Below are 12,659 nucleotides of genomic sequence, written 5' to 3'. Positions count from 1 at the left end.
TGGTGAACAAACTTTAACTTCACTAGGAAAAGACACAACCACTGTCTACATACATACATGAGCTGCATCAATATATATATAATCTACTGGAAGCAAAAATATATATATTATTCTCTCTCTCTCTCTCTCTCTATATATATATATATATATATGTATATGGTGTATGTATAAGGACAATAAAACTTTGAACCTAATTAATTACTTTGGGGTCCTGCATGTGTATATGTAACTAATATAGTGTTATGTCCCTAATAGATCTGCTATACTCAAGATACATGTGTAACATTATCAGGAATTCTAGCACGCTAGATCATGTAACATTATCTTATATATATATCTTATAATAATATACACTATTATTAAATTGCATCACTCTAATTAATTAGGGGGGCTTATGACTTCAAGATCATCATCAAGTGACAGATAAACCTCATCTAGATATGAAAGTTCTGATCCACAATCATCCTCGTCGCTATAGTAGGAGTTTGCAGTTGCACCTTGTTGTGATTGTGACTTGTTCTTCTCATACACTCTGCACAAAACCCATTTATTGTTCTGATTTTGATCCTGTAATATTATAAATATAATCATTAATAAATTGCACAATTACACAATAACAAACAAATTAATAGAGAGGTTATTATTGAAATAATATCTAGGGCTATATGGTAGGGAAATTAAAACCATAGCTTACAGGTCTTAATAATCTTCGGTGAGCAGTTCCATTTGCATAACATGAAATAGGGTTGTGGAACATAGATGAGGAAATATGGTATTCCTGCATGACCCAATTGGTTTCTGTGCCTTCATTAAGAGTGAAGACAAAATACTTCTTGATTCCCAATTTCTTGTTTGCATCAGCTGAGATTATAGGTTCGCTCAAACCTATTTCCTTCCAATACCCATTTTCTGTGCTTCTGTTTTCCTTCACTTTATTGGTGAAGAAATAGTGTTGATTCCCACTTGAAAACGCCTTACCTGTGTTTGTGTATATATATATAAGTACATATAAAAAAAAATATATTTTATTAAATTTCAAACTCCATGTTATATGTGTATGTGGAATTGGATGCATGCATGCATAGATTATTATGTATGTATGTACCATTTAATTGACATGGATGAAGTTGAGAGGGATCAAGGTCCGGTATGATGCTGGGATGGAATGGTAGAGAAATTCTGGAATAAAGAAAGTGAAGGATGAGTTCTTCATCTGTTGGAGAGAAGCAAAACCCAGGAGGAAGGTTCGTCATTGTATTAATTTCTTCTTTCCTTTTTGGACTTTGGCACTTTATTAATTTGGGTCAAGTTTGTCATGCTATATATATATATATATATACACACAGAGAGAGACTGAGAGAGAGAGAGAGATTTATGGTTGGATTGATTAGGATTCAAAAAAAGCGTTGAGCTGTTTGAAGAAAGACGGCTGTACGTGGAATTCCATCATAAGGAATTAAGTAGGGCCAAACAACAAAGCTTGGTAGCTAGATAGACGGCCATTGAAGCTAACAATACAAGTTAGCTGCTATATATGTAATGTAATTGATTAAGGTCAAATTATTGTGCGTTGCTTCACTACTGTTTAAGTAACCTAGCTATAACTACCTTCATGCCTTGGATAACGTTTAATTTATTAGGATAAGGTTATACTCATGTCTTGCTTTCATACCTTTTTAAGTTCTTAATTCTTATTTACTCTGCCTGGCATGAATTAATGCATCACATCCAAATTGATCATCTCATCTTGGAGATTCACGCGGGGAACGCCGTTTATGTTTGTTTCATATATAATTTCCACAAATATATTATTTTAAAAATTAAACTGATAAAACAACTTTTTGAAACATTAAATTAGTAATTAAATTTAGGAAAATAATACTTATTATAATATGGAAATTAATTATATATAAATTAAAGGCCTGATGACGAATTAATGAGATCTCTATGACTCTATCACAACTTTTAATCTCAGATTTTGTTTACATATATTCAATATATATGAATTCCGAACTTAACATTAATAGTAATGTGAAATATATCTATTTCGTTATTACATTTAGGGGTAAAAAACAATTACGCCATGCAGTGAAAAGCATAATTCTTAAATTTAACAGTTAACACGATGGAAAATTATATTTATATTATTTTTTGTTTATAATTTTGTGTATTTTTTTATGATATATATATATATATATATATATATATATAAGACAATTTTTTAATTTTATCTTACTTTTTTATTAATTATTTTTAATACTAAGAATAAAAAATATACGGACATATAACTAACATTCTCCGAAAATTATTATCTACACCCCGCAAAAGAGGATATTGTTCCTTGCTGTATATACAAGATCTTAATTATTGTTTGAGCATTCTTTTTATTGTTCACTTTACTATTTGGATGTATCACCAACATGAATTGACCATTGTTTGATTTGTTATAATCTGCCTGCTGTGACTTGGTCCCAAAAAAAAAAAATCTTTTAAAAAAATGTGCAGGTTTCTGGATGAATCCTAATGATGGGCCTCAAGCATGACAAAAGGTTTGATCTTTCACCTTTTGGAATAAAATGATTTACAAGTGTTCCTGTTTATCTTCGCCATATGTTTCCATCCATTAATCATTTTAACCGCACCTTATCGGCAAGGTGTACAACCTACGAGGGTGTTGAATGTTGATAGTGCCCCTAAATTAGCCTGACTTTTTTTTTTCCAAACAAATTAACATTAAAATTTATTTATTATTTCCAAAATCAAATTAAAGAAATAAAGGTATATATGTGCTTTCTCATATCAACAATTAGGCCAGGGCTCAACGTGGAATCTCTCTTCTAGGGTTGTAATGTTAGGAAATGTCAAACACAAAATTATCTTATTTAACTTAATATTTATAATTTTTATATATATAATATTTATAATTATATATTTATTATATTTAAAATTATTTATTTATTTTAATAATAATTAAAAAATATAAAATAAAAAAAATGAATTATTTGAGACTAATTTTTATTGTCTCTTAAATATTTTTTAAATTAAGAAGGTATAATAATATCCCCTCTTATTTTCAGCTTCTTAATAATTACTTGAAGATTAAAGAAGCACTACTGGTATATAAGAATGTGCCAGCTAGCTATGCACACCAATTAAATTATGAGTCCTATTCTTCCACCAACTTCATGCCTATTATCTTAATTCGTCTATTTATAGAAGTGATGATATTTTGGAATTAACGTTATTCCTAGTCCGAATCGGCCAAATAGAGAAAACACAAGATAGCATCCGAGGACTATATGGCTTTGCATTACGTAAAACAATTAACCAATTATAGTGGGCATGACTTTATGTCATGACTTAGTATACCTGTTTCATAAGCAATGATTACGCTTCACTAAGGGATAAAAGAGGTTTATGTATGTGCTTCTTCTTCATGTAGTTGTTGGTAGGTCACCCCTTTATGCAACACAAGTTAATCCATGGACAAGTGTTATAGCTTATGTGTGCTTTTTATCATTATGGCACCTTTGAAAACCTTATCTCCCTCCTAGCCATGGTCCCTTTAATTTCAAAGTCCACCAAAGGACAAACATGAATCATGGCCAAACAGTAACTTTGTTGCTCCATATTTATATTATTTAAACATATCTTTTTAAAAATGAGTTCAACTAAGAAAACCAACTTCCTTTTAATTAATACAATATTAGTCAAAAAATTTAAATTATTTTTTATCCAATATTCTAAATTCTAAATCTTGACTACCATAAATTTTAAACTCTCCAAAAAGTTAGGATTAAAAATTAATTAATTTTCCATACTTCATTTTTTTAAATATCTAAATATTTATTTGTTAAATACCTTTTTTACAAAACTATACTTTTTCTAATAACAAATGAATAAAATGTATGCGAACTTAGCTTAAAAGTGTTTAAAAATTATATTCAAATAATATTCTTATTTCTTTTCAAAATACCTCTTCATCAATGTGAAAATGCAGCATATGTAGCTATCATTAATAATCTTCTTCCACCGTGTCGTTTTCTAACATGAAAGAGCTCTATTACTTTTTAAAGGAGAAACCATATTTGATATTTCTACGACTATAAGAAAATTGTTCACACCGACCATACCATTTTAATTTGATAATTTGTATAAATAATATATAATGTAGTTTTAAAATGGTGTCATGTTTTAAAAAGTAAAAGAAAGATAAAAGTTTTTTAAAGTAGCTTTGTTTCGAGGTACTAAAATTAAAATTGAAAGACTATATATCCAACTCAGTACTGTGTTAGTAAAGATGTTTTTGTAATTTTATTTATTTTTATTTTTATTTTTATCTTAAACTAATAAAGATAATAAAATATAATTCTTGTACACTTTACATTAAATACAGTAGATTTAATTTAATTTTTGTCTTTTACTCTTTGTCTTTCAATCACAGTTATCGAAATTTTCTAAGAGATTAGCCCAAAAATAAAAAGATAAAACTTAAAAAATACAAATAATAAAAAAATACGGCAATTTATTAATTAATAATAAATTTTTAAATAAAGTTTAAATTTGTAAAAAATTAGTCATTAATCTATTGAGTTGGAGAATATTATGAAAAATAAAAAAAACTAAAATCAATTAATATTAATTAATTATTTTAAAATTATTTTTTTATCTTAAATTTTAATTTTTAAATCATAAATCTTAAATTAAAAAATAATTTCAAAATAAATAAAAATATCTAATATTAATTAATTAGAAATTAATTTTCTATAGTCGTAATAAAAATTACTAGTAATAATTTGGGCCTTCGAGGTATTGAAATAGCACAAGGTAACCAAACTTTATTCCAGAGAAAGATTTCAAGCTCACATTCTTTTCTGAGTTTGTTATCACCAACCCCACCAAATTAAATGGGGTTACTTAGAGGGCTTCCCTTTTAATCATTCCATAACCCTGTCATTTGGGAATCTGACTACGTCTACAGTGTGCTTGATTATTATTTAGTTAAAAATCTTGAGATTAAAAACTCATCGCTATTAATCATTAGATTTTCTCATTGGTTACGATATTGTAGTTTTCCATATTGGTCAATTGTTTTTAGTGTATTTTATCGTAATGCTATTAGTTTAGTTAAGGTGATTTTTGACCGTAGATTGTGTAAATATATCGAAATGATATCATCTGTACTGCTCATAATCTCTTGTTTTTCTTTTCCGTTTAGTTTAGTTTATTCCCCTCTTGATCTCCCCTTTTTTCCTTCTGTGTGTACGTGTGTCTCCAACGCATCTAACAGATGCATACACATATCATATCGACAATCATATAACATAACTCATTTTAGAAACCCAAACTTTATTAAAGCGTTAGGTTTTGCCAGACCCATGCATATGTAAGGTATAGATCAAGCTTAGGTCATAGCTTCGGATTACAGGGTAACATGTGTTAACCAACTAAGAAAAGTTACAACATGTGATAAGTAAGACTGTAAATTCATATCACAAAGTTATGGAACATCCAATTCTAACTTTATTTATAAGGAACCAACTTGGGTTGATCTAGTAGTTAGTTCACTAGTCCACTTAAGTGAGTGTCAGAAGTTAAAATCTCGCCTTATGCATGTAGCAACCCAACCCATTAACCAGTAACAAATCTTTAAATGGAACTCCAACCTACAACCTGCAATGTATTAATCTTTATCTGTCGAACTGAAGGATATTGTGGACAACACAAAAAAAAAATATATTTTTAAGGGGATAGTGATTCCTAATTTCATGACTGAGGCAGGCAGACAACACATTTCATGCAAGCTTTTGTTTCCTTCAATTCATTCTTGTCTTAACAAACTAACATGAGAATGCGTATTATTTGGTAGAATTAAGCACCGATGGAATATTTTATCGTTTGGCGTCAGAAAGGAGCGCCAGCTCATAACAAAGACTGGGAGTCTGGGACCTTAGTACAGTGCGAATAATATGCAGAATGCGAAAATATCGTAGTAAGTCTTTCTTAGTAGCAGTAAATATGATTTTTGTTGAAATAGCTGAGTAAAGGAATACTTCAAAAGGATACCTAGTTAGAACTGTTATATTAAAAGGGATGCATAGCAGCTCATAAACCAATGCCGTTGTTTCACCAAAAGGGGCAATAATCTGATACAGTGGCTTAGCTCCACGTAATGTGATAAGTATAATGTTGTTTAGACATAAAGTTTTTATGTATGGAACCCACAGAAAATGAAGAATTAAATACAAACAAAATGTCATGTCAGGTTCCAAATTTTCAACATCATTCATTCACGGTCACAGGGAATGAATGGATTTAATCCTCTGAATAGCTTGCTTAACCTTTGTTGATGGCTCTTCATATAAAATATTGGGGTCATCAAACTCAGATGCCAAGCTTGGGTCACCGAGAAGAGCACGGAATGTGTCTGCCACTGAGTATGAAAGAGACTTTAGGTTGTATCCTCCTTCTAAGAAGAACACGCATCTGCCTCCACATAACTCTTTTGATAGTTGTTTAATGTTGGAAGCAAGCGTGTAATATGTTCCAGTTGTGTATTGAAGGTTGGCTAGTGGATCCAATACGTGCCCGTCATATCTGACAAATGAAAATCACGTAAAATTTTAAGTGTGAAAGCAAGATTTGCAACAAGTTTGGTGAAGGAACCTTTCTTCCATGGTTCATCAAATTGGTCAATTCAACTGAATTAACTAAAAATCATCAAACCGATAAATTAGTTTGGGTTTTTATTGAAAAAATTGGTAAAAAAAATTAATTTAATGAAATCATTATATATATATAATATAAAAATATATTATTTTATTATATCCAATTTAACTTTGAGGATCTTGATTAAATTTTTAGACCTTTGAACATCTAGTTTTGTCTGTTAAATGACTTGGTCCGACTTTCACAACCTTGCTTTTTCCATCGCATTGAGATTTAGAAAGCAGCCAAAAACTGAATAGTTCACTAGCCATGCTAGATTGCAAATTGCAACTTATTAGAGAATTTCGGTAAGTGTTTATCCTGTCTCAATCTCTAATTTAATTTGGTAGAATGATTGGTAAGAAAAGACTCACCCAGCAGAAACAAGGATTATATCTGGCTTAAATCTTTGAGCACAAGGTACAATGACTTCATCAAACACTGTTCTCATAGTAGTATCACCTGATCCTCCAGGAAGAGGCAAATTTAGAGTGGTTCCTTCACCAGCTCCGCTGCCAACTTCGTCAAATTTACCAGTACCTGGGTAGCTTCCATCCTGAGCCACAGAATGTTATGAACTATAGCAATAAGATTTTAATTAAGTACATATTGAAATTCTAAGGCACAAAAGCTATTGAAATTGCCATGAAATCTTGGTTTGAGAAAATCCATGAAATCTAACGGAGATTTGAGTAACAAAAGAAGTGGGGAGTTGCAGAAATACAGAAATTTAATCTTAGCTTATATATAGAGAAATACAACTGCAATAACTAGGATTGTTAATTTGATATATTGCACAAAATTTCAAGAATCTTAACAAATTCAAACCAAATATGATTCCCACTAACGTGGGACTCACAATAAACTAACATTGTAGCAAGAGAAGAGACTAAGAGAGCCCACAGATAACCAATGGCATTGTAGAATTAATGGAGAGAAAAATAAAATATAATCAGAGCCATTGACCAGACTGAGCTTACTTGATGAATTGAAAGGAAAAATATATCTGGATCATCATAGAAAGCATCATTTGTTCCATTTCCATGGTGAACATCAAAGTCAATTATGAAGACGTGCTTTAGTCCATGAACACGCTGAGCATAACGAGCTGCAATGGCCACATTTCCAAAAACACAGAAGCCCATTGGTCCTTGTGGAACAGCATGGTGTCCCGGTGGTCTTATCAAAGCAAAACCAGTAGGTGGATCTCTACTTATCTTTGAAGCTGCAACCTGAATATAAAGTGAATAATAGAAATTTACATCCATCATAATACATACAATAGCTAGCTCCCTACAATTCTTGAAACATTTTCTATAAAGATCAACTATATTAGGTAGAAGCCAAGAGTGAATTTTATATCTCCTACAACTCAGAATGTACTGAACACTGGAAGGAAAAAAGAAACAATCAGGAACACCAAGAACTAAGTTGCCAAACTCGTTATATTTGTGACTCCCCACCCATGCAAAAACTGAAGGAAATCATAAAGGTACATGCATCCAATTGTCAGTCAATATCTGTCTCTACTAAAGCATAACCGAAATTTCCAACAAAGAATGAAGTCATTTCCATTATGTACATCAAAAGAAGAAACAGATATGCATGTATCCATATCCACCCACTTACCCCTCCCCAAAAAACATAAACAGATTATCACCAAGAGATTGACATGCCAGGTTGAGAGATCACCACTGAGTCAACTAAGGCTAATCCAGCACCAGCAGCAACAATTGACTCCCGGTAGGTCTGCATCATTATTATCATCATAAGAAAGCAAAAAATTAATTAACTAAAAGGACAACCATCATAATTTTCTGCAGTATAAATGTCAAGTACTGAGCATAGAATGATTTTCAGCAAGCACCATTAAGTATGAATGAATGAAAGGAAGATCTTACAGTAGCAGTAGCATAGGTTGGTCCAGAACTATCAATGAAAATTAGACCCTTCTCGGATGCTTGATCCATAGCCTGTGAAAGTAAATTTAAAATAATGCCAACCTTCAGAACTGAAATTTTCTGTGCCATGAAAATTTGGATTAAAAACAACACATGAACTGCCTATGGATCACAGAAAAAAAAAAACTATGCCCTGACTAATGGGAAAAGACTGTTGCTGAATGAAATGCTTAATGTTCAGAGAATCAGGGCCAAGGTATAGATGTATAGTCATGGTGAAATTTTGAAGTAATAACCAAGAATAGAAGAGAATGGAGTAGTCAGAAGACACAAGTGAGACATCTATTAGACGTAAATATCCATCAATGGAATAATCGAAGCACTGGAAAACTTTCAACACAAGGGGTTACCTTCTCAAGGCCAGAAACATAAGCTCTTGCATGCACACTTGCAATGTCATCTACTGAAGCTGGCTCGAAATTTTGAAGTTCAATTACCTCAGAGCCACGAAACTGAATCAATCATAACATAAAATAAATGTGGAAATTAAAATTCTTTATAATTTGATTAGACTACACAAGTATGGCTAATCATAATACGGTCCTATGATATCATCCATTCAAGTCAATAATATCCTTAAACCATCTCTATATTGATGACTGATGTTCACAAATGTATAGCCACAAAAAAATGCAATGGCCTGGGGATCAGAAGTTGATTTGTCCTTCAATCAAATGGAAAACATTGCAAATTCTCAGTTAGGCAAAAACCTTATTCTTTTGACCAAATTTCGAAGTGAGATTCGTTATCAGAATAAATAGTAAATATACATAGTCTTGAGTAGAGTACCTTTGAAGTGAGGTGCATTTCTTGTAGGGCATCGACAATTGCAGGAACTCTAAAATGTGATTCTGGATGAGACTCCTGTTTATTAGAATTGGTATAATAATCGGAATTTTCAATTACATGTGGAGAGTCAAAGATAGTGTGGCAAGTGGCAAGTGGTAACTCAAAGTAAAAGGAGAATGGACCTGGTTATGGCCCATGGATGAAGCAACAGAATAAATGAGGCGTGCATCGCTTAATTGATTAATGGAAGGAAGAAAATCATCATTCCTAGCGCCAGCCGAACACGATATAGATCCCGCTCCCGAACACTTATTTCCATTCTTGCGGAATAATCTATTTCCAGAAACTCTGATTCTCAGAATACCTAAATCAGAGGCATATATGACTAGTTTTCAGCTTGAAAACCAGAATTAGATACATAAATGAGAATATTGATTGAATTAGGAAGTTGATGGAAGTGGAACATTAATTAAACAATAGGATGAAAAAGAAGAAGGATAGGAGTACCAGAAGAGCGAGGAAGATTGTGGATGCTTATGGACATGGTTATGGTTACTACTGAAAGTAGTAGATGACACTCTGTTGCTGCAGTCTCGTTTGTTAGTTATTCGTCACAATTATCTATCACAAAAGATGGCCACTCATTTTTTTTTTTCTTTTTCCCTCTAGTCTGTCTGAGTACATTGTGGAATGTGGAATACGAAGGAAATATACTCGGAAAATTCTATGGTGTGCTTCGGTTGAGACATCCACACATATGGATATTAGGTGTTTGTCCTACTGTGCGACGCGTGGAGGAAAAGATACTGTGATTAGTTCAGTTCATGCAAGCAAAACCGCAGAAAGTGATCAGAAGCAGCGCTTTTCATGTAAGGATAATTACATTGCTAATCAAATATGTTCAATGAAGGGGTGTTTTTAAACTATTTTTTGGCCAATAGACTTAACGGATCAAGTGGTGAATTTGTAATTGGAATAAATCTTTTTTTTAAGGATGGGTTAGTTATTTGAAGTATTTTATTGGATAATTTTTTTTACTGATATTTGGTAATAAATATACTAAATTATTGACGCAATAATAATAATTGATTCGTACCTATAAAATCGGTCCGATATCATATTTTGGATAGACCACGACTAACAAATGGCACACCTACTATTAGGTCAAAATAAAATCACACAGCCCTAAAAGAAATATTTGAGATTTAGCTCGAATATTTTATTAGGGATCTTGAACTGAGAACGGCCACACTTCCCGAATTTAAATAGCGCTGTATAGAAAGTCTAAAAACAATGAATACAAACACAAACACAGCTACAAAAGTCACAATATTGTTGATTCTTTGTTTGGAACTGACTTAAGCATCAGAGTCCTTTTTGCAGGTATTTCACATTGCTCAGATGAGGAAGGAGTTTTCGGTGCAGCATATCGAAAAAGGACGTCATTAGCACTTTTCCAGCTGACGCTGACCTATACTTTGGAGCCAAGTCCCGGACAAAAACATTTGGCACCCACCTTGGAACCCAGTTTTTTCTAACCCCCCATATATCTCACTTTATCTTTTCTTTGCAGGACTATGGCCGAAGAAGTCATATCTGCAACTCCTCCTCCCACTAACGAGGAGTTAGTGGCTATGAATGCTACCCTCTTGGCAGAGGTCAGAAAGATGGCCGACCTAACCTTGACGATCCTGTGGTTATTTCGGGAAGCAGTGCTGACGTGATGTTCCTATCTACCTTCAAAAATATGCAACTGAATGAAAAAGTGCTACAACCATCTTCCAGTGAATTAGTCGGATTCTCTGGAAAAAGAGTCCTATAACAGGTTATGTTTGGGTGTGGACGACCTTATGGGAGTATCCTCACTCAAAAACCTTAGACATCCAATACTTAATTGTCGACTATTTTAGCCCTTATAACATTATCTTAGGAAGACCATCCTTAAATACTTTTGGAGACATAGTCTCCACTATTCACTTGTGTGTCAAGTTTTGTTCATGGGAAGGGGCCATAACAATAGTGCATTTGGATAGGAAAGAAGCAAGGCAATGTTACAATACAGGACTAAAAATAAAACAGGCATCAACAATGATGGCAGCAAGATCAAATCACTTCTTCAACATATTGCAAAAGTCAACAAGTTTAAGCGAACCTATCATCTCCTCCAATATTAACAAAGCCAACAACTGGTAACCTACTCTATCTATATCTTTCAACAAAATCTTACAAAATGCAGAAACACGGTATCCGATCATCGAAAAGGTGGCCTATGCTCTAGTAGTCACAGCCCAACATTTAAGACACTATTTCCAAAGTCACAAGATTATCATGTGAACAAATCAACTATTGCGACAAGTGTTGACAAAGCCCAACCTCGCGAGAAGGCTAACCAAATAGTCCATTGAGTTCTCCGAACATGATATAGAATACCAAACTCGAGGCTCGTTAAAATCCCAAACACTAGCCAACTTCATCGCAGAGCTGACCTCAACTGCAGATATCCACCCAGAATGGGAGCTGTATATAGACAGCGCATCAAACGAAGACGGCAGTGGAGCCGGAATAGTCCTCAGGGATAAGGAGGGAGTCTCAACAGAGCAATCAATAAAGTACATGTTCTCGGTCAGCTACAACCAATTTGAATACGAAGCACTCTTAGCTGGCCTACGCCTAGCTAAAGAGTGTGGAATACAACACATCAAGGTCTATTGCGTTTCCCTGATAGTAGTTCAACATGTAAATGACGTATTCCAGGTTAGCTACATCAAGAAACCAGGGATACAATCTAATTTGTCACAAATAACATTGGAACAACCCAGTACATGCCACAACATTGTTATGAGTTTGTCACAGGTGAAAGATTGGAAAACCCCTTATGTCAACTTTTTGAAACATGGAACAATACCACAGACAGAAAGAAACCCTAAAATCTTTTAGAGGAGAGCAAGTTTCTTTACCATTATTGGTGATGATATTTACAGAAGAGGATTCTCCCGACCCTTGCTCAAATGCCTGCGAACAAAGACACCACCCTAGCAATGGCGGAGGCACATAAAGGAATTTCTGGCACACACATAGGAGGCCGAAGCCTCGCAGCAAAGATACTGAGAGCAAGATGCTACTGGCCATCACTAAAGAAAGACTGCTTGGATAAGGTCCGAAGATGTGATAATTGCCAAAAATGTGCGTCGATCATCCATA

At 33.2% G+C, this 12,659-nt stretch overlaps 2 protein-coding genes across 7 annotated transcripts; both read right to left on the bottom strand.

The window, feature by feature from the left end:
* On the bottom strand, nt 1-1,350 carry LOC112771176 (NAC domain-containing protein 104-like). Its single transcript, XM_025815826.3, has 3 exons — nt 1,106-1,350; nt 695-978; nt 1-567 (listed from the first exon to the last, which is right to left on the bottom strand). The coding sequence occupies exons 1-3, from the start codon at nt 1,251-1,253 to the stop codon at nt 379-381; spliced, it is 621 nt and encodes a 206-aa protein (XP_025671611.1). The 5' UTR covers nt 1,254-1,350; the 3' UTR covers nt 1-378.
* Nucleotides 1,351-6,108: 4,758 nt separating this feature from the next.
* Nucleotides 6,109-10,347, bottom strand: LOC112791105 (histone deacetylase 14, chloroplastic). Of its 6 annotated transcripts, none has more exons than XM_025833823.3 (9): nt 9,966-10,347; nt 9,641-9,854; nt 9,459-9,533; nt 9,020-9,121; nt 8,610-8,681; nt 8,401-8,457; nt 7,689-7,940; nt 7,083-7,264; nt 6,109-6,597 (listed from the first exon to the last, which is right to left on the bottom strand). In XM_025833823.3, the coding sequence occupies exons 2-9, from the start codon at nt 9,653-9,655 to the stop codon at nt 6,297-6,299; spliced, it is 1,056 nt and encodes a 351-aa protein (XP_025689608.1). In that variant the 5' UTR covers nt 9,656-9,854; nt 9,966-10,347; the 3' UTR covers nt 6,109-6,296. The 6 variants fall into 6 exon arrangements, with proteins under 6 accessions (XP_025689608.1, XP_025689607.1, XP_025689609.1 ...); XM_025833822.3 differs by having other exon boundaries at nt 9,641-9,822; XM_025833824.3 differs by having other exon boundaries at nt 9,459-9,520; nt 9,966-10,174.
* Between the last annotated feature and the right edge of the window lie 2,312 nt (nt 10,348-12,659).

Source organism: Arachis hypogaea, chromosome 3 (assembly GCF_003086295.3).
Source record: "Arachis hypogaea cultivar Tifrunner chromosome 3, arahy.Tifrunner.gnm2.J5K5, whole genome shotgun sequence".
Taxonomy (NCBI): Eukaryota; Viridiplantae; Streptophyta; class Magnoliopsida; order Fabales; family Fabaceae; genus Arachis; species Arachis hypogaea.
The sequence above is the reverse complement of the archived record's forward strand: the minus strand, read 5'-3'. Positions and strand labels throughout refer to the sequence as shown.